The 22,855-nt window shown below is 61.3% G+C and overlaps 1 protein-coding gene across 3 annotated transcripts; it reads right to left on the bottom strand.

The window, feature by feature from the left end:
• Positions 1–3,929: 3,929 nt before the first annotated feature.
• On the bottom strand, positions 3,930–22,160 carry LOC136382194 (twinfilin-2). 3 transcript variants are annotated; one of them, XM_066351220.1, is made up of 9 exons: positions 22,016–22,160; positions 17,663–17,740; positions 15,525–15,703; positions 15,058–15,153; positions 14,746–14,850; positions 14,501–14,626; positions 13,656–13,806; positions 13,209–13,330; positions 3,934–7,123 (listed from the first exon to the last, which is right to left on the bottom strand). In XM_066351220.1, the coding sequence occupies exons 1-9, from the start codon at positions 22,038–22,040 to the stop codon at positions 4,028–4,030; spliced, it is 3,978 nt and encodes a 1,325-aa protein (XP_066207317.1). In that variant the 5' UTR covers positions 22,041–22,160; the 3' UTR covers positions 3,934–4,027. The 3 variants fall into 3 exon arrangements, with proteins under 3 accessions (XP_066207315.1, XP_066207317.1, XP_066207316.1); XM_066351219.1 differs by lacking the exon at positions 3,934–7,123 and adding an exon at positions 12,252–12,827; XM_066351218.1 differs by lacking the exons at positions 13,209–13,330; positions 13,656–13,806; positions 14,501–14,626; ... (3 more) ...; positions 17,663–17,740; positions 22,016–22,160 and adding an exon at positions 8,856–8,933 and having other exon boundaries at positions 3,930–7,123.
• Positions 22,161–22,855: the final 695 nt, after the last annotated feature.

Here is a 22,855-nt window from a genome sequence, read left to right as displayed (position 1 = left end):
CTGTCTGGACAGGGCTGCACTGGTGCCGCTGCCTGGAGGGGCTGGGAGTGGGCGGGCGCACCCCATCAGCCCTGCCCTGCGTCCAGTGCCCACCAGATGGGCCAGCAGCATAATGGAAGTCCCTGCACATCTCTTTCTGCTCAGAACCACGCCTCACCCGCGTTCCCAGCTCTGTTTCCTCATGGAAGCTCTCAAACCGTTTCCAGTGTCCCGTAAGGTCCCATGCTTGGAAACTCCCTGGGGCTCTCTTTTCCTTCCAGTGGGACGTGTCCTCTCGCCTGGGCCCCTGCTTCTCTGAAGGCTTAGCAAGACCTACCTTCCCTCTCATGAGACTCAGAGCCAGAGGGTGGAGGGGGGTGTCCCAAGGTTGTTAGCTTGACTTTCCTCTTTGCTGCTTGGGGCTACAATGGGTGATAACGGATGGCCTGCAGGTAGTGAGTAGCAGTGTAGGGCCAGTGGCCATTGCCATGGCCATGCTGGTTAACACTGGATTGGGGCAGATGGTAAAGGAACAGTGGAGCTGAAGGATGGTGGGCTATTCCATTTGCTAAAGTCTTGTAATGGTGGAAGAGCAAACAGGAAGGCCAAGCACCAGCCAAACAGGCCAGGCGGAAATCAGGGCTCCCAAACCCTGATTCGGTCTCCAGTTCTACAACTGAGCCCCTCTCTCCTCTCTCTCTGTCTCTCTCTCTCTCTCTCTTCTCTCCAGCAAAACAGGCTGGGGGGGGGGAAACCCCTTCTTCAGCAAACAATCACCCCTCCCAAGCAGGAAGGCAGTCCTCAATTTGCAATCTGCCACCCTGAGGGCAAGCACCCCAGCCTTCCATAGACTCTGCATACATGGCGCTGCCCCAATACAAGCGAGCAAACTTAAAAAAAAAAAAATTTGTTTGTCCAACAGGTGGGATTTGTGAACTGCTTGAAAATGAGAAACTTGGCTTCTATTAAGAACTCATATGTGAAAATGTAGGATGTCACGCAAGTTTTTCCAAGAATGTTGAGAAGCCTAGGGCATTACATAGAGTGTCCTAGAGAGGAAAGGGTAAGGTGCAATTTCAATTCTCAGCAGGTAGCATTGCCTCTCAGGTTTTCCTAAGCCTCACACCCAGGCTCACTGCTCCTCAATAGCAAAGAGTAGGAGGCAACAGCAGCGTCGACAGGTGCCTGGTCCTGCTTCCAGCTTCCTGTGCCTCTTGAGGCAGCCGTGTCTGTCTCTGATCCCTGTTCAGTGCTCTGAACAGGGTCCCTGGCTCAGGAGAATCAATCTCTGGGTGGAGAAATAAAATAGCAAATCCACATCAGCTGGTTGTCCTCAACGTGAGCCCCTTACCTAATAGTGACAATCAAGGAGGACCTGCTAGGTTTATCAGACCTTCACACACGTCACTGTGACTCCTTGTAACAGCTGTGGCCAGCCCCATTTCGAGATGAGCAAATGGAGGCCCCAAATGGGAGTTCACCTGCACAAGGTAATGGCAGAGCTGGTAATTAACCCAGGTAATCCGAGTCCGTCTTTACCGGTCTTGCAGGCAATGTTAGTGGTTGAGCTGGTTGGCAGTGTGGAGAGGGCCTGGGGCCAACCGTGAGCGCCATGCTTGCCCATGCCCTGGTTCCCCAAGCCCAGATCCCCTCCTCTCTCCTCTTGGAGGACCTGGGAGAGGGGAGCTCTGGCCTTGCTCATCCAGTACACAGGAACCTCCAGCAGTCCTACCACAGCCCCCATCTTTATTCTCAAAATGTTCCTCTGAATCCGCAGCCCCCAGAGAACCTGGACTCTGAGCATGAGTGGGGTGAGGGTCCGGGGAGGTTCTCTCTGGGAACCCCGAGGGCAGACTCAGCTGTTCTGAGAGACAGGCAAATTGTGCTTCCCACATGCAGGGCCCTTATTCTTGCTTCTGAACATGGAAGTGGCCAGAAGCCTCTTAGAGCTAGCTGTTCAACAGGGATTTTCCCTGGACTCCAGCCTGGGACAAAATAGTCCTTGTTCTTTTTTCTCCCAAACGCAGGCCAAGGAAGTGCGCGGGGCCAACCCATGCCTCCAGTCTGCTCCTTCAGGAGCCAGGCAGGCCCTCTCAGGATAGGACAGAGCCCATGTGGGGCTTCTGGTGGGTGGGTCAGAGACCCTCCTTCTGTCTTCCTTCAAGCAAGCAGGTAACAGGACTGCCGATGCCCCTGTGTCCAAGTCAGAACGAGGAAAGTGGCCTCCTACACTTCGTTCCCAGCTATGTGGGCAGACTCCCCACCCCCCCACCCCCCCACCTCAGGGCTGCCCACAGTCAGGCTGCAAGCTTAGCAAATGCTGGTCCTGGCCAGCGAGCTCAGTTGGTTAGAGCATCGTCCTGAAACACCAAGGTTGCCAGTTTGATCCTGGGTCAGGACACATACGGTAAATGACTGATGGATGTACAACTAAGTGGAACAACACGTGAATGCTTCCCTCTCCTCTCGGTCTTTCTAAAACTCAATCAATTTTTTAAAAAATAGTCTATTTAAGATTAGCAAATGTTGAGCCCAGCTCCAACCTTTTACTCCAAGGGCCCTAAGCAGATGAACGGACCCCAAACTGGCCTGGGCCAGTCAAGCTGGTTCCAATCCTCCGCCCAGGCCCCAGCTCCCCATCAGGTGGGTGGGATGTGTCTCTTCCACTCCACCAGGGCAGGGCTAGTTGGGGTGGCAAGGCTGCTGACCCAGGGCAGAGCACCAAAATGGCTGCGGGCCTGACATGACCCATGACTTCCCACATGCTTGTGGAATACAGACCCTGAACAGGCTGCCTTTATTATTTATTTGGGACAGAGTCAGAGAGAGGGACAGACAGACAGGGAGAGGGAGAGATGAGAAGCATCAATTCTTCATTGCGGCATCTTAGTTGTTCATGGATTGCTTTCTTATACGTGCCTTGACCGGGAGGTTACAGCAAAGCAAGTGACCCCCTTGCTCAAACCAGAGACCTTGGGCTCAAGCCAGAGACCATGGGGTCATGTCAATGATCCCACGCTCAAGCCAGCGACCCCGCACTCAAACTGGTGAGCCCATGCTCAAGCCGGCGACCTGGGGTTTCGAACCTGGGTCCTCCACCTCCCATTCCAACGCTCTATCCGCTGCACCACTGCCTGGTCCGGTGAGACCCTAAACAGTCTGCTGCTAAACACTGGCTGTCGGGACCTCCAACAGTGTCCCAAAATTCAAAAACACACAAATACTCTATCCTGGCCCCATCTAGCTGCATCTCTCCAGTTGTGAGAGGGTAGGTAGAGTCAGGGTAGGGGATTCGGGTTTTGTCGCCGGGTAGAGGCTCACCTAGGTGTCCCTTTGACATCAGAACAGAGACCCAGCATGTCCTCGAGGTGAAGCGGAAAGGGATGGATTGCGAGCTCACTCTAGAATCTTCTGTGGCTCCCTGCTCCCTGCTGCAGGGATATCCCCTCAGGCCTTCCTTCCTCTCTCCAACCTGGGACGCCCACGGGGCACAGCACAGATACGGCCACCAGAGGGGAGCAGTCACCACTCTGAACTCACCACAACGCTTTACCCCTGCACTTGGGTGGGGCCGCAGCCTCTCAGGACAGTGCTGGGGGCCAGAAACGAAGCGGCCTGCAGCTTCTCCGCCCTGAAGACATTTTCTGTCTAGCAGGCGAGGGAGACAGCCCCTCAGACTGATAAACGACAGAAGGCAGCCTGGGACACGCAGGGCGGGGTGTGAGGGAGAGGCTGGAAGGACAGGACCCCCAGACAGCTCTCTGGGAAGATCAACAGCCCGTTCCATGGCCCATCCGCAGACCCTGCTGAGAACACAACTGCCCTGGGCAGCTCCACCCCACCCCCACCCCGGCAGACCCCCAAATGCCTCTCGTCCCTCTTTATTTTCAGAAGCCTGGAGAATGCTCCCGTCTTTCCTCCCACTCACACCTGACCTTGGGGGTAGCATTTATTGAGTGCCTGCTGTATACCAGGGGTGGGGTGGAAGGGCCCGGTGGGGTCTCTGCAGAGGGAGGCAGGTCGGAGCATCCCAGGCCGTCCCGCCGGGCTACTCGGCCGTGGTGGGGCCCCGACAGAAGTTCCGGTTATAGAAGTGGTGGTTGTCCCTGGTCAGGGCCACGCCCAGCTGGGCCCAGAAGCTGCCCTGGCCTCTGGGCTGGTGGGGCCAGTGGAGGACGCTGCGGCGGCACAGGCGCTGGCGGAGCCGCACGTAGCGGGAGCGCCGGGCGTCGGGGCTCAGGATCACCAGCACCACCACATCCTTGCGGTCCTCCAGCAGGCGCTGTTGCGCGAGCAGGAAGCTGGCTCGCAGGAAGCCGCTGACCCGGTCCGTGCGCGCCAGCACGAACAGCGTCTTGCGGCTGCTGTAGACGGAAGTCCACAGGTTCTCGAAGAGCGTCTTGCCGGGGAGCCAGTCCCGCTCCTCCAGACACAGGCGGAGCGCCCGGCGCCCGCGGCGCTCCTCCAGCCGCACCCGCAGCTCGTTGTACACCCAGTCGGCCACGGCGCCCTGAGACTTGTCGAAGACCACGAAGGCGTCATAGGACGGGGCGTCCGCACCCCGCCGGCGCCCCGGCCGGGGCAGCCAGGCCAGGCCCAGGTGGAAGCAGTACCAGAGGTCCCAGCCGCACAGCTGCTGCAGCAGGGGCACGGCCAGGCCCAGGGCCACCGCCAGCAGTGACAGGCCAAAGCAGCCCCAGGACAGCGCCTCGTCCAGACACAGACGCAGGTCCTGCGCAAAGATGCTGCGGCCCTGCAGCTGGCCCGGGCTGCCGCACTTGACGCGGCTGGACAGCCCCGGCACGGCCGCCTGCACCTCCAGCAGGAAGTCCACAAAGCTCGCCCCGCAGGCGCAGTGCAGAGGGTTGGCGCTCACGTCCAGGACGCTCAGGTTGGCCACCAGGGAGCCAAACCAAGAGGGCTCCACCGTCTTCAGGGCGTTGGCACTGAGGTTGAGCTCTCGTAGCCTCATGGCCGGAGCAAAGAAACCCCGGGCGACGAAGCTGATGATGTTGCGGCTGAAGTCCAGCCTCTGGAGCCCGGTGCCGGCAGGGAGGCTGCCGTTGGTCAGGGCCTTCAGCTGGTTCCCAGCCAGGTCCAATTCTTCCAGCTTGGGCAGGAGGGTCAGGCTGCTCCAGTTAAAGAAGGCCAGATAATTGTCCCGGAGACGCAGCACCCGCAAGCTCTTGGGGAAGTTGTCCAAGATGTGTGGCAGGACGGCGTGCAGGCGGTTCTGGGACAGGTCCAGCTCCGCCAGCTGTCTCAGGCCGCGGAAGAAGTGGAGGTACATGTCTCCCTCCTTCCACATGCTGTTCAGGACATTGCCACTGAAGTCCAGGGCCTGCAGCGAGGCGCTGCGGAGCTCCGGGGACACGCGGCTGTGGATGCCATTGTGCGCCAGGCTGAGGACGCGCAGGGCGGGCAGCTGGGCCACGAAGCTGAGGTTGTGGCCCACGCCCTGCATGCTGAAGGGCTGGCTGTTGTAGCTGAGGTCCAGGGCCCGCAGCCGCGGCAGCTCCGTGAACGAGCTCCCGTGGTACAAGTCCAGCTTGTTGTAGGACAGGTCCAGCACCTGCAGGCTGGTCAGCGGCACGAACTGGGAGCCGTTGACCGCCTGGGAGATGCTGTTGTGGCTCAACTGCAGGCACTGGAGGCGCGACAGCCCGGTGAACATCTCTGACTGGACTGTCATCAGGTTGTTCCGGGACAAGTCCAAGGAGAAGCTGAAGTTCTCGCAGCTTAGCTTGAAGTCCCCAGAGCTGGGGGCATCCTGGGGCCCCGGAGCGAGGCGCCCGGGCGGCTGCCAGACCTCCTCCCCAGCGTCTGCCCCCGCCGTGGAGGCCATCGGAGGCCCCGAGGCCCCGCTGATGCGGTTGTTGGACAGGTCCACGTGGCGCAGGCTGGGAAACTCCCGGAAGAGGCTGAGCTCGGCCTTGTTGATGAAGTTCATCTGGAGAGTCAGGTTCTGCAGTTCCGGCAGGTGGGTCAGCGGCCTGAGCGTGTCCTTGTCGAGCGAGCGGAAGAAGATGCCGGTCATGTCCAGCTGCCGCAAGGACAGCAGGCTCCCGAAGGAGGGCGACAGCCGCAGGTGGGCATAGGACACCCCCTTGTGGTAGTTGAAGGACAGGTTGAGTTTACGCAGCTTCCTCAGGCCCTGGAAAGCCCTGGTGTGGGTGATGCATTCGTACAGGAAGTTCTCACTCAGGTCCAGCACGGAGAGGTTGCCCAGGCCGCGGAACCAACTGGTGCTCAGGTTGTAGAGAGAACTGTCACTCAGCACCAGGCCTTCCAGGTGACTCAGGTGGCTGAAGGTGTCGGGGTGCAGGTTGGGGAAGCCCTTGGGGCACTCCACGCATGGGTTGCGGGCATGGTCACATCGGCGGCAGTTCCCGCCCACGTCCAGCACACGCAGGGCAGTGAGGTTGGCCAGGTCGTCGGGCCCCAGGGAGACAATGCGGTTGTAGGACAGCAGCAGGCTCTGCAGGCTGGGGGGCAGGTGGCGGGGCACCACCGTGAGGTTGTTGTACTTGAGCGACAGGTAGGTGAGGTTGGCCAGGCCGAGGAGGGCGCCCGGGGCCACCTGCACAGCCCGGCCGCAGGGGTTCTTGTAGTAGCAGTTGCCGTCCATGTACAGGTGGCTCAGGGCATGCAGGCCCTCGAAGGTGGTGGGCCCGATAGCCAGGATGTTGGTGCGGCTCAGGATCAGGTGTGTGAGGGTGCTGGGCAGGGCGGGCATGGTGGTGATGTTGTTGTAGCTCAGGTTCAGCACCTCCAGGGTGGGCACGGCCAGGAAGGTGCCGTGCTCGATGGTCATGTGGCAGCTCCACTGCATGATGCTGAGGCTGCTGGGCGGGCAGTTCCACTTGAGGTCAAGCTGCCGCAGGCTGGACAGATGTTCAAAGTCGCGGAGGTGCAGGTGGCGGATGCGGTTGCAGCGCAAGGAAAGGCTGGTGACGTTGCCAAGGGGCGCGGATGCCGGGAAGACGGGCACAGATGTCAGGAACAGCCATTCGCAGTTGACTTGGCCAGGGGCGTTTAACTCACAGGGCAGGAAGGCAGGCAAGGCGCCCTCTGCCAGGGCCACAGCCAGCACTGCGGCCTGAAGCAGGAGAGACAGAGGGAGCTGGGCGCCACAGCCGGGGCCCTGCGGGGTGGGGGTCGTGAGCGTGGAGCCCCAGCTCCACCCCCCCCCATGCCCACGTCATGGCGTCCCCTACCCGGCCCTCCCCAGGAGGTTCCTGCCTCTCTCTGCCCAGCCCCCACCCCACCTCCAGGGCTCGTGGGGAACCTGGATCTGGGTCTCAGATCCAGCCTTGATTCAGAACTGCTTCTGAAACCTGGAACCCAGACTCATGATCTAGAGCAGGGGTCCCCAAACTTTTTACACAGGGGGCTAGTTCACTGTCCCTCAGACCGTTGGAGGGCCGGACTATAAAAAACACTATGGCCTGACCTGTGGTGGCGCAGTGGATAAAGCATCGACCTGGAATGCTGAGGTCACCGGTTCAAAACCCTGGGCTTGCCTGGTCAAGGCACATATGGGAGTTGATGCTTCCTGCTCCTCCCTCCCTCTTCTCTCTCTCTCTTTCTCTCTCTCTCTCACTCTCTCTCCTCTCTAAAAATTAATAAAGAAAAAAAAAACAACGAAAAAAAAAACTATGAACAAATCCCTATGCACACTGCACATATCTTATTTTAAAGTAAAAAAAACAAAGCGGGAACAAATACAATATTTAAAATAAAGAACAAGTAAATTTAAATCAACAAACTGACCAATATTTCAATGGGAACTATGGGCCTGCTTTTGGCTAATGAGATGGTCACTGTCCGGTTCCATATTTGTCACTGCTAGCCCTAACAAGTGATATGACGCGCTTCCGGAGCTGTGACGCGTGCGTCCCGTGTCACTGGAAGTCGTACTGTACGTGAGTGATGCCGCGCTTTGCGGCGCCGCCATATACAGTGCTCCTCTCACTGACCACCAATGAAAAAGGTGCGCCCCTTCCAGAAGTGCGGCGGGGGCCGCATGCGGCCTGTGGGCCGTAGTTTGGGGACCCCTGACCTAGAGCTTTCACTCATAACCAAAGCCCAGCTGGACAAAGAGAGCCAGGCAGGTGGTCCACAGGCCCTCCCACTCTCCCTTCCCCTCCCTGCCTCCCCCCTCCCCCCTCCCCGCTCTCCCCCCTCCCCGCTCTCCCCCCTCTCTACCTCCCCCGTCCCCCCCTCCCCCCTCCCTACCTCCCCCTCCCCCCTCCCCGCTCTCCCCCCTCCCTACCTCCCCCTCCCCCCCTCCCCGCTCTCCCCCCTCCCTGCCTCTCCCCCCTCCCCGCCTCTCCCCTCCCTCCTCCCCGCTCTCCCCTCTCCCTGCCTCTCCCCTCCCCCCCTCTGTCCTCCACCACCAGCTGCTCCCCAACCCCTCCTTCTCCCTCTGGCCAAGACCCAGGCAGGAAGGAGGGTTTCCTGCTGGCCTGTAGGCTGGGTAGCACCCAGGACCCCAGTGAGGCTGGGCATTGCTCAGCTCTTTCCCCCTCTGCCCAAGAACGCTGGACCTTCTGTGGGTCAGAATGGGCCCACAGGACCCAGTGGGTCGCAGGGTGGGCTGGGCAGCACAGGGTCCAAGAGGGCCCAGGCCGGGAGCCCAGCCTTGCTTTAGTCGCAGGGCCGCCCTGAGCCTCAGCCTCCTCATCCACGTGATGGGTTGGGGCCTCCTGCTCACATCAGGGCTTCTGCTCTGATGTCTTCTGAGTTCAGGGAGTCCCCAGGGCCATGTGGGTGACCGCCCCTTGCAGTATGGTCTGCAGCCACCAAGCCCACCTTTCTCTGCACCGCTCCCCAAGCTGTCCCCAACCCTGGGGGGCTGAGGCCTGTGGTCCTACCATGACAAGGGGTGGGGGCTTCTCCAGAGGGTCTTGCTCAGAGCGCAGTCCTTTCCCGCTGCTGCGACGGCTCAGACGACAGAGGAAGTGAAAATTTCACAACCTCTCACAACCTCGTAGCTCTCTCCCTGCTAATGGCTGGGATGGGGGGCATGCAATGAGTCAGAGGCCATTTGCATAGTCAGTCGGCAGATAGGACAGCCCCTCGACTCCTTCCTCTTTCACTACTCCCCCCTTGTCCCCTGTCCTCCGGGAATTTGGGGAGACATCAAGGCCCAGAGACCATTCTAAGCTCACCAAGAACTTAGAGGCAGTGCCAGGCCTCAGTGGGCACGCTGACGTCCACGCTGGGCCCCACTTTCACCCTCACGCCCCCGCCCCCTGCAGCACTCTCAGACCGGTGACTCCTTCCTGCACCTGCCCTTTCCTGGACTGGTGGCTCTGTCCCCAGAGTTCTTCAGGGGCTGGCAGAGCCAGAGAGGGAGTGCACTGGCCTCAGCCGGGCTGCATCTGTCTGCGCCACAGCCTGCTGCTTCCTCCAGAAGCCAGGTCTCCCCAATGCCCCGATGCCCCGTCGGAGCACAGACCCCACGGCTGGGCCAGCCGGGACCTCCCCTGTCGGCTCTTCCCATGCCCCTCACCCCACAGCCTCAGGGTGACCCCAAGCCCCTCAGCAAGTCCCTCAGGCTCTCCTTTCAGGTCTGCCCAGCACCTGCCCGTTGCCCACCGTCTTCACGTCCACCAGTTGGTCTGAGCCACCATTATCTCTTGCCTAGACCAACACAACCATCACAGCTGGCCTGCTTCTGCTCTCATGCCCACAGTCTGTTCACATTGGGTCCCTAACTTATATTGGGTCCCTCTTCTGCTCAGACCTCTCCCTCCATGGCCCTTTCCAGAGTCAAAGCCACAGTCCACACAGTGGCCAACAAGGTCCATAGGCTCTGCCCTCTCATTACCTCCCTGACCAGTCTCCAGCTGCACTGGCCTCCAAGGTCCACAGGCTCTGCCATCCCATTACCTCCCTGACCAGTCTCCAGCTGCACTCTGCCCTCCCATTACCTCCCTGACCAGTCTCCAGCTGCACTCTGCCCTCCCATTACCTCCCTGACCAGTCTCCAGCTGCACTCTGCCCTCCCATTACCTCCCTGACCAGTCTCCAGCTGCACTCTGCCCTCCCATTACCTCCCTGACCAGTCTCCAGCTGCACTCTGCCCTCCCATTACCTCCCTGACCAGTCTCCAGCTGCACTCTGCCCTCCCATTACCTCCCTGACCAGTCTCCAGCTGCACTCTGCCCTCCCATTACCTCCCTGACCAGTCTCCAGCTGCACTCTGCCCTCCCATTACCTCCCTGACCAGTCTCCAGCTGCACTGGCCTCCAGGGTCCACAGGCTCTGCCCTCCCATTACCTCCCTGACCAGTCTCCAGCTGCACTGGCCTCCAAGGTCCACAGGCTCTGCCCTCCCATTACCTCCCTGACCAGTCTCCAGCTGCACACTGCCCTCCCATTACCTCCCTGACCAGTCTCCAGCTGCACTCTGCCCTCCCATTACCTCCCTGACCAGTCTCCAGCTGCACTGCCCTCCCATTACCTCCCTGACCAGTCTCCAGCTGCACTGCCCTCCCATTACCTCCCTGACCAGTCTCCAGCTGCACTCTGCCCTCTCATTACCTCCCTGACCAGTCTCCAGCTGCACTGGCCTCCAAGGTCCACAGGCTCTGCCCTCCCATTACCTCCCTGACCAGTCTCCAGCTGCACTGGCCTCCTGGGGGTTGGGGTTGCTCTCTTCCACCCCAGGGCCTTTGAACATACAGCTCCCCCTGCCTGGAAGCTCTCCGGTTAGATACTCCTTCACGTCTCTGTTCAACCGCCACCCTCTCAATGAGGCCTTCCTTGACTTTTCTGCAAACCTCCCAACCCAGGCCTCACACCCTTGCACCCCCTTTCTGGCTCTTTCTGTCATAACAGTTTTTACAAACTCGGCACATCCTCCTGACCCCGTGGTCTAGTGTAGACTGAATCACTGCTCTGCTGGAGTATCTGCTTCCTGAGGGCCAGGGTCTGTCTATATCCCCAGGGCCCAGCTGAGGGCGCTGCCCTGGCTTCAGCTCCTGAGGTGTGGCAGGTGTGTCTGGACATCTGAAGTCTTACCAGAGCAGCAGCGCTCAGTTATCTACTGAATTCATGGCTCTCCAGCGCCAGCTCCAGGCAGGCAGAGTGTCTCTGAGCGGCAGAGAATGACAGGCACAAAGGGCCGTGCCGGGGGAGGCGGGGCTCAGTGGGCTTGCTGGGTGTCCCCGCTGGCCGGCCCTAAGCTGCCAGGCAGCCAGCGGCTCACAGGCCTGGGGTCGGGCCGCGTGGAGGTGATGGCAGTCTTTCTGCCCTCCCCCGGGACGAGTGTTTGTGGTGGGCCGGGACTTCCCTGAGGCCGGCTCTCCCCCTCCCAATCCTGGGGTCTTTAGTAGGACCTGAGAGAGACCCCAGGGGTGGGACACTGACCCGAGCCCTAGCCCAGCGTGTGCTCACAGGAGACAGAACAATCCCTGGCCAGCATCTGAACCCCAGTCACTGACCCCGCACACATCCTGCTGAGTCCCTGGGACCAAAGACCCGGGCTCCCCGCCCTCCAGCAGTCACCCCGTGTGCCTTGGGGGCAGATAGCTCGGTACCCAAGAGGGTCTGCGAGCTGACAAGGGAAGTCTGCACACAAACACACACGGACTCGATACCCCAAGATTTCAGATGTCCAGACACACCTGCCACACCTCAGCCCCACAGAGGCTGGGAAACCTAGTGGGCAGAGCACCCCCAGTGTGGCAGGCCAAGGACCTGTGAATTTGTTCCTTTCCACGATAAAAGGGACTTCACAGGTGGCGTCAAGGATTGAAAGGGGAGAGTACCCCGCCGCACCAGGGAGGGGCAGTGACTGCAGTAGGAGGAAGCTGTGAGCCCAGGAGCAGAGGAAGAAGGAGAAGCAGTATCAGAAGACCTGGGCCGCAGGCTCTGAAGGCCGAGGAAAGGGCTGCTAGCCGCTGGGCACAGTGAGGAAACGGACTCTCCCCCGAGGCCTCCAGGAACCAGCCTGCCAACGCCTTGCCTTTAGCCCAGTGACACTCATCCCAGACTCACCAGAAGTGCAAGAGGATACATTTGTGTTGTTGAAAGCCAGTCCGTTTGGGGAAGTTAGAGCAGCCATCGGAAACTAGTGGCGGAGGTGGCTGCCCCCAGGGCTGAGCTCCCGTCAACAGGGGACCCGTCTGAGGCTGTGCCCTCGCATACATGGGCACAGACCCTCCCCAACACCTTCTGAGTCAGGAAGGGGCAGGTGTGTGCACAGGGCCTCCCAATGCCCAGTGCCAGAGGTGGTCGGTCCCTTGGGGCCAGGCTCAGATGTTGATTTAAAAATATTTTATTCTTTAAAAAATACAGCATTCAACCATCTCGTCCTGCAATGACCCCCGGCCCCAGCCCTGACTGACCCCACCCCTTGTGGCCAAAGGCTTCTGGGCTGTGCTGGGACCCTAGTCTCAGTTCCTTTGGGAGCCAGGTTCATGCCAGGCCCTAGAGACAGCCAAGCAGGGTCCCCAGACAGCCTGGACACACAGAGGAGAGGCAGGGAGAGCAAGGGGGGAGGGTCACAAATGCCAGCCCAGTGGCCCTCTGAAGCTGCAACAGTGAGCAGTCACCAGCCTCCTGCCCCACAGGAGGCGGCCTGCCCAGGCTGGGAGGGAGGGAGGTGACGGGGAGTGGTGAGGTGGGCGGCCCCACAGTCCGCAGGCCAGGGAGGCTCAGTCCCGCCTCCTAGCTGTCGTCCCCGTTCTCGCCCGGGCCCCGGATGAGGCGCTTGTGGCCCCGCTTTCCGCCGGGGCCCTTGGGCTTGGCGAAGGCCTGCTTGAAGGCATGCTGCTTGGGGTGCACCTCGTCGTACAGGAACTCGGCTGTCAGCTCGGCCCCGTCGCCGATCTCAATCTGTGTGGGGCAGGGCAGGGTCACCCCACAGCTGCGGGCCCACACTCACACCACCTTTGTCACCCCGACTCCTGGGGCACACTCTCAATCTCTCACACCCCAGCCTGTGGTCTCCTCCCAGATCCCTACCTGGAATGCCACCTCCAGGAACACAGAGCCTGCGGCCCGTTGCCCTGCACGCTTTGGTCACCCCTGCCTTCAAGACCGGGGGCAGGAGACATGGGTGCCAGGGCTAGGGCTTGTCCAGGCCACCAATCAGCGGGACAGCCTTGAACAATGCATGGAACCCTGGGGTCTCAGTTTCCCCCTCCATCCGATGGGCAGCAGTGAGCCCTGCTCTGCCAGTCTTGGGTGGCAGGGCCCTGCGGGATGGGCGCCCACCTTCTTGGCGACCTCCAGCTGGAAGTCCTGTTCCACGGAGTCAAGGAGGCGGCTCTTGCAGCTGGAGTAGAGCATGCGTTCCTTGATGGTGCAGTTGTACCCCGGCATGGAGTAGATGAACACTGCAGGTGGAGATGGGGGCGGGGCAGTGAGAGGGGTGGGGCGGGGACAGTGGGCGGGGCAGGGGCGGGGACAGTGGGTGGGGCGGGGCAGGGGGCAGGGACAGTGAGTGGGGCGGGGAGGGGGCGGTGAAGGGGGGGTAGGAACAGTTTGCAGGGCTGGGAAGGGACCCGGTGGGGGCGGTGACAGGACAGGGGCAGGGACAGTAAGTGGGGAGGGGTGGGGCGGGGGCAAGACGGGGTCGGGGGTGAGGGGGCAGTAGGCGGGGCGGGCCCACTGCGCAGGCTCCTGCCATGCCCAGCATGGGGCCCTGCTGCGCTCACTCACCCACAGACTCGAGCGGGTCACCCTCATGCGTGTGCTTGTACAGGAAGAAGTGGTAGCGGGCGGCGTCTCGCGGCACCCGAGAGGGCAGCTGGGCCACGTCCGTGGGCTCCGTGTGCACCAGCTCAATCGTCTCCTGCTCCAGGTCCAGCTTCTGCCGAGGGGCGGGGATGTGAGAACACCGGAAGCGGGAGGCAGTGCCCAGGCCCACCCACCAAACAAGGTTCCCGTGGTGGGGGTGCTGGCAGGCAGGACCTCCCTCTGCCAGGACACCCCTCCCCGGCAGTCACCTGCCATGGAGGTCCCAGCCCTAACTGCCCCTTTGAAAGCCCTGCTGGAGGAGGTCCCACCAAGGGCCAAGGACAGGGCAGTAGGAAGGGCCTCAACCTCAAGGAGGCAGCACCACTGGGCCACCCCACCCTCAGACACGTCACGACCTCTGGGGGGCATGTGTCTTGGAGAGGAGGAACCATACTGCTTGAGAGGGGGCACCCGGGCCCGCTGGACCAGAGGGCCCTGCCTGGGGACAGCGGTAGTCAGGGGGCTGCAGAGGGAGTCTGGGACAGTAAGGGTGAGTATGTGCGCGCTGTGTGGAGGGCAGAATGAGGAACAGTATGTGACAGGTGTCCCTGAACCTGAGCAGGGACAGGACAGGGGACAGAGTGCACCCACAATAGGAACAGGGAGGGACAGGTAGGGGATGGTGGGTGGGAGGGTGGAGAGGTGTTCCCACCGGCACACAGGTGAGTTGCAGTGCACAGGCTGGGTGTGTGTGTGCAGGTTTACACATGCGTGTGAGCAGGTGGGGGGCACAGCGCCGCGTGTGCCTAGGCAGGGAGTGCACCCACCAGCTGGATGTAGTTGACTGTCCCCTGCTTGAGCTGCTGCAGCGCCCGCTGGGCCTCCGGCTGCAGGGGGAAGGCGAGGCCCTGCAGGGTCTGGTGCTTGCTCTCTACGCTGATCTCCGTCTTCACCTGCAGGCCGGTGAGCAGTGAGCGAGGTCCTTCCCTGCCCAAGCCAGATGGGCCCCCCCCCGGGCAGCACCCGGAGGGCCCTGGGTGGGGGCTTCGGCCCACCCGTCCGGCGCACCCACCTCGTTGATACGGATCTGCTGAAGCTCTCTCTCGGCCGAGGTCAGTGGGGCGGGTGCCGCACAGGACGACAGGTGCTTCTGGTACCCAGCGAAGGAGAGGTCGTCCTGGCCGGGGGACGCAGAGGCATGAATGGGCACCTCAGGGCGGGCAGCCAGAAGCCCACTGGGCACCCACGCCTGCAGCCTCCGGGCGCTCTCAGCCCTCCCCACTCAGCCCCACGCCTGGCGCCCACTTGCTTGGTGACCTGGTATCACATCCCACCCTCTGTGGGTCTGTGGCCCTGGCCTGGAGGGTCCTGGCCCGGGGACTACCTTCACAGTCCCAAAGAGCTCGTCCTTGACGTGGCCGCCCCCAAACTCCTTCTTCACCGTGGCCCGCGTGGCCGCGTACAGCATCTTCAGCCGCACCTGAACGGCAGGGGCCAAGCCGTGAGACCCCTCCAGGGAGGGCTGTCTCTCTAGCCCGCAGGTGCCCCTGGGTGGGGGCCGGTCTCCTCACTGCGCCCACGCACACCCCACGGAGGGAGAAGTAAGGAAGTGAAAAGGCCCGAGACAGCTGCCAGCAGGGGGAGCCCTCGCCCAGCCACAGCTCTGCCTCCCACAGCCAGGCTGACGCAGCCAGGAGGGTTGCCGACGGCCTCAGGGCCTGTCCCCTCAGACTGCCTGGAGCAGGACCTGATGCCCTCCCCGGGACTCCCCAGGCAGGGCCTTGCTGTCTCGCTCAGACCCGGTTTCCCCTCCCCCCCGTCTTGGGACTGGACAGTGGTCCTAGTTCTCACAGGGGAGTTATCAGGCGACCAGGCGAGGAACAGCCACTCGAAGCCCTGGGCGTTCTTCGAGTCCAGGCGGTACAGCAAGTAGCAGGGCTCCTGGGCGTCCAGCAGCGGCAGCACGGCCCTGTCGTAGTCCTGGTCCCAGCTGCCCGCCGGCTCCCGGGACGCACCCAGCACGAGCTGCTCTGGGGGCAGAGGCCGGGTGAGCCAAGGCGTGTCGCTGTCCCACGCCCACCCCTGCAGGTGGGCCGCCCACCTCCCCCTGAGGGACGAGGCTGTGTGACTCAATCAGGGAGTCAGTGAATGAATGATGAAGCTGCCGGCTAGAGACAGCCACCAACTGAGCCCACAGATGGCCCAACACAGACAGCCACACGCAGACACACAGACGTGTGCCGCAGCCCCTCCCGGACGCCCACCTGACTAAGCCCACGGATGGACCGACACAGACAGCCACACATAGACGCATGTCACAGCTGCCACCAATGCAGCCCCTCCCGGATGCCCACCTAAGCCCACGGATGGACCGACACAGACAGCCACACACAGACGCATGTCACAGCTGCCACCAATGCAGCCCCTCCCGGATGCCCACCCGCCCGCTCACTGCTCCGTGTGTAGCCCCACCGGCCTCAGCCTGGGGCTCCTGCACAACCCCCCCCCACACACACACACATACAGCCCTCGGAACAAACGTGCTCAGGGAGGTGGGCTCACAACCACAGACCACACGGCCCTGCAGGAGAAAAGTGTGTGGGAAGAAGGAGAACAGGGCACCTACCGAACACCGTATAAACGGAGACCCTGCTGCCACCCACCGGCTATAGTCCCCTCCCCGAGAGTAACAAGTCAGAAGCAGCCACCGCCAAATGCCTGGGGTGACAGGCCTGCCACCTCTAGGGCTGGTGCACAGCAGCCGCACTGGACCAATTAGCCTCAGCTGGGTGCCAATCAGCAGCCTGGCAGGCACAGGCCCAGGCGGGAGGAAGAACTGGGGAAAGGTAACATCACCCCCTGGCCAGGGGTCCAGGCACCAGACCGCCAGGTGCTGCTGATGGGGACAAGGGGCCCCGACATGCCGGCCCAGCAGCCCAGCGGCCCCTCTGGAAGCCGCAGCCTCCTCGCCTGCCCTCCCACAACTCAGACGGGATCAGGGTCGAACCCCAGCCAGCACGGGCTGCGTTGGCCCCAACAGCACTGTCGAAGTTGTTTAACTTGTTGCCTACGTGTCCACACTGGAAAGTTTTACCTAAGGAGTGGAATTCACAGCTTCTCTAGAGAAACCAGGAGCTTGGCCACACTTAGCTGGAGATGGGCAGCGGCTTCCCGACAGGGGGCCTGGGTCCTCCTGGGCATTCCCAGCTGTCTCTCAGAGCTGAGACAGCTAAAAGCCCACCAGAGAGAGTCCTGCTGCTCTAAGTTCCCAGGGCGTCTGGTCTGGGCAGACCCTGCTGGGAGCCGACTCAATGTAGGAAAAGCCACCTGGCACCAAGCCCACTTGGGGAGCCCCCTGAGGCCCACTGCTGCCTAGCTCCATGGAAGCCCACTCGCAGTCCCATGGTCTGTACCCCTCATCTCTGGGGCTAGCCCCTCTGTGCTGAGCAACGGGGGAGGAGTCCTCTACTCCAGCCCCGCCCAAGGCTAATGTAATCTTCTGCCCACGGGCTTGGCTAAGGCCCAGCCAAGCCCAGAATTCACCCATCTTGCTCTCAACGAGAACTGGACCCGAGGCCCCACTATGGGGGCCCTTCCGAGGGTAGGGCCACGGCTTCTCCTGAGGACTCCCCACGCCAGCCTAAGCCAGCCGGCCACAGACGGAGTTGAATGGCACTAGCCGCATGGGGCAGTGCCTGGTCTAACTTCCTCCCTGCCCCCCATCCATCCCAGCCCACCCCCACACCGCCTTGGGGGGCAGGACAGGACCCCAGGGCCAGGCCCTCCCTGCTACTCCCCCAGCTTCAGTTTCCTGCTGTTGAACAGGGGTAATGATCACGCCACCTCCACTGCTCTCTTCCAGGGCACCTCCCGTCCTCACATGGGGACACTGAGGTCCTGAGGGGGCTGGAGCCCAATGTCCCCTGACTTCGCAGAGAAGCCGCTGGGTCCAGCAGCCAGCCCACATCCGCGCTCCTAGGGGCACTCACCGTCCTCAATGACGACTTTGATGAGGCGGACGGAGCCAGCCCGCGCCTTGGCAAAGAACTCCTTCAGCTCCTTGGTGGCTATAAGAACCAGAAACATGGTGGGGGGTGAGCGGGCGGAGGGAGCAGGGTGGGCAGGGACGTGTCCGGGGCCTCCTCCGTTCTGTGGGGTCTGGCAGCCGAGCTGGGGGCCGGGTTAAATACAGCCCCCCATGTGACTGGGAACCTGAGACACCCGCTGAAGAGAAGCTCCCAAATTTAGCCAGCAGAGGTGGGAGGCGAGTGGCTGGGGTGGCTCTGGTGACAGGGCAGATGGGACAGGACAGCCCATTGGAGGATGGGGCGGGTTCTGGGACAGGCCAGGCCGGCCAGGGGAGGCCCCGTGCCGAGCTGGACTGGGTTACACTCAGTACTGTCATGACCACAGACAGAAACATATGAACAGATGCCTCCCATGTGCTGTGGCCACTATGCCCATTAACTCACACATGTGTACGTGTGCACACACATGCATGTTCCATGTGCCAACAAACAGGTACATACTCGGCCCAGCATGTGTGAACGTAACACACCGACATGTGCACTTGACAGAGGAGTATGAATGCAAACACCCTCGTCCACGAGAGCACACTCAGCTGGTCTACCGTAAACAGACACACACATGTAGACATGCGCACACACACCCGGCCATAGTCAGGGTGTTCATACACACACACATACACACACACACCTGGCCATAGTCAGGGTGTTCACACACACACACACACACACATACACATACCCAGCTATAGTCAGGGTGTTCACACACACACACATACACACACACACCCGGCTATAGTCAGGGTGTTCACACACACACACACATACACATACCCGGCTATAGTCAGGGTGTTCACACACACACACACACCCACACACCCGGCCATAGTCAGGGTGTTCACACACACACACACACACACACACATACCCGGCTATAGTCAGGGTGTTCACACACACACACACACCCACACACCCGGCCATAGTCAGGGTGTTCACACACACACACACACACACCCGGCCATAGTCAGGGTGTTCACACACACACACATACACACACACACCTGGCCATAGTCAGGGTGTTCACACACACACACACACACACACACACACCCGGCCATAGTCAGGGTGTTCACACACACACACACATACACACACACCCGGCCATAGTCAGGGTGTTCACACACACACACACATACACATACCCGGCTATAGTCAGGGTGTTCACACACACACACACACACACACACACCCGGCCATAGTCAGGGTGTTCACACACACACACACACACACACACCCGGCCATAGTCAGGGTGTTCACACACACACACACACACACCTGGCCATAGTCAGGGTGTTCACACACACACACACACACACACACACCCGGCCATAGTCAGGGTGTTCACACACACACACACACACATACCCGGCCATAGTCAGGGTGTTCACACACACACACACACACACACCCGGCCATAGTCAGGGTGTTCACACACACACACACACAGCCATAGTCAGGGTGTTCACACACACACACACACACACACACACCCAGCCATAGTCAGGGTGTTCACACACACACACGGCCTGGTGAAGACATGTTTGCAGGCAAAGGATGTACAAACCATACAAAGAAACACGTAAGCACAAGCACACACAGACACAGCCATGCCAGGGGCGACAAACTCCCAACTACAAGCAATCAGGAAGGCTTCATGAAGGAAGAGTGACTCTCAGGAACTCTCCGAAACAGACCCAGCCTCGGCCCTCGGGCCACAGAGCTGGACAGCCAATGACTGCGCACCCAAGTGCGGAGGTGAGGAGCCATGGGAAGTCACAGACTCCTGTGGTTCAGATGGAGAAACCCAGGTGTACATGGGGAAGGGCTGGCCCCACTTGGTCTCTGCGTAAACAGGGCCAGCCAGCATGACCTTGAGGCTTCCCAGGGGTCAGGAGAATTCTGCAGGAACACAGCTGGAGGGCTGAGGTCAGAGAGTATTTATAGGGCTTGCAGCTCCAGGGCAGGGAAGGGGGAGCTTTAGGAAACACACTCTGGTCATGTCCTCAGGTGTCCCTCATGTAGGCTGACCCCGAACCTGAGACCTCTGGCTGGGTCCCACCCTCCAGGGCTGCTGGGTGGGCAGGGTCCCAGCTGAGCTCACGGGTCCTTGGTGCTCACAGCAGCCTGGCATAGAGACACAGTGCAGCCCCATTGGGCCAGGGCGGAACTAGCCACCTGCAGAGCCCAAGCAGGTCCCTGATTAAGACCTGGCCTCTGGGGTTCCACCTTTCCCATAGCTGTGTGTGACCCCTGACCTCACTGAACCTCCAGCTCATCTATGATGTGGAGCTCCTAGTCGCCAAACACAGAGGGCTGGGGGGAGGGGTCAATGGGAGAAAGCGCTTGGTAACGGGGCCTCCACTAAGAACACTCTCATTTATTTCTGTAGTGACAGCTGGGCGGCCTCCTTCTCCCTGCTCAGACCTCTGGGAGAAGGGAAAGTCAAGAAACTCTCCCAAAGGAGAGGCTGACACGCCCCTTCTAGTATTACAGGGCAGTGACACCCCAGAAGAGGAAGAGACAACCACCCCCACCCCCACCCCCATGCCTCCTCCGCACCATCAATAATCCAGAGACCAGACCTGGGACACCTGAGCCTCCATCATCAAAGATTCATGCCCCCCCCAGCCTTGCTCCCCCCTCCCCCAGGGAGCCTCAGGTTACAGGCCCCTCCCCTGCCCTGCTCTGAGGTCAGCAGATTCACACCTATGGCCAGGACAGGGCTGGCACCTGAGTGTCCAGGGCAGGCTCTCTCCCCACCTCCCCCAGGCAGGAGGAGCGCTGGGACAGCCCAGTCCCTCGCTGATGCCCCAGCAGGCCTGCCTCACCATTTGGGAAATGAGTGACCAGACCACATGACTTGTCTGTCCATCTGGAGCACAGAGGAGGAACCCTAACTTCTGATCCCCTCCCAGCTGGAGGCCGCAGCAATGACCAGACAAAAGGGAAGAAAGAGATAGCAAGAGACTGTTTCCTCCCATGGGGCTGAGTCATGAAGCAGGCGCTCCAGCTCCTCCTGGAGAAAGGCCAGCCCACCTGGGGTGATGCTGGCCCCAACCCAGGCTCCTGCCTTCTCTGGTCCTGTGGGTCCAGGCCAGGGAAACCCTCTCAAGGCTGTCTGGCCACCAAGTGGCCACAACCACAAACAGATCCAGGTGGTCAGGCTGGTCGATGGTGGCCCCCGGTGGGGATCCTGGAAGAGTGGCTGATGGCCAAACCACCTTCTGGAGAGGCCAGGCAGCCTTCCAGGGCCAGTGGAGGGGGACACTGAGGCCCAGGTAGGGTCAGGGCATCTGGCTCCTGGCCACCGCTTCTCTCTCAACCTGTCTAAGGAAGAAACCAAAGCCCTTGGGGAAGGGGACGATGTTCTGGTTTGGAGAAGCTTGGGATTGAAAGGAGCTGGCTTAGAGTCTCGAGGACCAGAACCCTCCCCTACACACCCCATATTTGGACCCTCTTCTGTGTTGCAAACCTGGTACAGGAACTATCCAACTCTGGCTGGGGTAGACTCAAGACCAGAGTGGAAAATGGGGTGTGTGTAGGGGGGAGACCTAAGGTCAAGGCTAGACTCACCACTCTCTCCATCCCACTCTGAGGGCCCAGCCCCACTTGCAGGAGTGTGTGAGGGTCCCAGGAGGAGCCAAAGGGCCAGGCCTCCTCCTCCAACAGACACAAACCCACACAACCACACACAGACACATCCGGTACATGCATACATGGCAACAATGCAGAGCTGCACCCAAACTGTGCACACACACAGACACCCACAGACGTGCGCACACTCACGAAACACAGATGTCTATAGATGGTTCTATGTCAGTGTGTCCATTCAATCAGTCATGAGTGCATGTGTCCCCGGCTGAGCACACACAGGTCTGTGCACCCAAGGCAAGTGCACATGCGTGCACACTTCCCCAGATGTGCGCATCCGGGGGCATCCACCCCCGGCAAGGAACAAAAAGCCATACATGGGCACATAGGCACAGCCACCCCAGGATGGGCACACAGAACACAGAGACTTCCGCTCCAGCCGTGTACGTAGATGTACACCCACTCCCAACTATGCACAGTAAGCCCCCCTCCTCCGCGCCCCCACTCCCCGAGATGTGCCCACCCCAGGCGACCCGCGGCTGCAAAAGAGAACAGGAAGCTTCCCCAGGCTGGTGCCGGGAAGGAGACAGGAGCCGAGAGCCGGAGAAGGGGCGCAGCCGCGGGTGGAGACCCTCTGCCCCCGGCCCGCCCTCCACCCGCCCTCACCGTGGATGCCCGTCTGATGCGCCATGGCTCCGTGCCCCGCTCCGTCCGCGCCCTCGGAGCCCTCGGCTCGGCCCTGGCTCGGCTCCGCTGGCTTGGACCCGGAAGAGGAGGAGGATGTGGCGGGGGCCGCCCAGGCTCGCGCAGCTTCCCGGGCGGTGTCGCAGGACCCGCCCCCAGCGCGCCCCGCCCCCATGGGCGCGGCCAGGGGGAGGCGGGGACTGGGGGCCGCGCGTGCGCGCAGGGCGCTCCTTGTTCCGGGTGGGCGCCTGGTTGCGAGCTCGCGCGCGTGTCAGCGCGCCTGCGCGTGCCTCGGTGTGCGGCGGAGAAGGGGTCCTGTCCTGTGCACGTGCGTGTGCGCGCGCGAGTCAGTGCGCCCCGGGCCCAGTGGGTTTGCGAGCAGCGTGGGGTCGGCGCCTACCCCTATCGTTTGTGTGGCCGGGAAGGGGGTTCGCGTGTGGATGGGCGTGCGTGTGTTTGTGCAGCATTCTTTGCCCCGAGACAGACCTCTCCTGAGCGCCTCCTGCACGGCACCGGGCACCTTAGAGGCGGCTCTGCCCTGACGCTGGGAGCCCACACTGACCTACAAGGCAGCCAGCCAGCAGTGTGAGGGACCTCGAGGAGGAGGCGGAATTTGAGTGGAGACCTGGAGGTCAGCCTGGCAGAGCGGACTTTTCCCCTTCGGGGGGAGCTGCGTGTGCAAAGGCCCAGAGGTTGCAGGAGCGCCGGAGCTTGGTGAGTCGGAGGAGCTCCCAGCTCCTAATGAACTGGTTCCGCACCTTGCAGCCAGCCTGGCCTCGTCTGACATCAGCCCCTGCCTGCTGCCCTCCACCAATCCACATA

Source organism: Saccopteryx leptura, chromosome 10 (assembly GCF_036850995.1).
Source record: "Saccopteryx leptura isolate mSacLep1 chromosome 10, mSacLep1_pri_phased_curated, whole genome shotgun sequence".
Taxonomy (NCBI): domain Eukaryota; kingdom Metazoa; phylum Chordata; class Mammalia; order Chiroptera; family Emballonuridae; genus Saccopteryx; species Saccopteryx leptura.
This window is presented reverse-complemented; position numbering and strand designations above follow the sequence as displayed.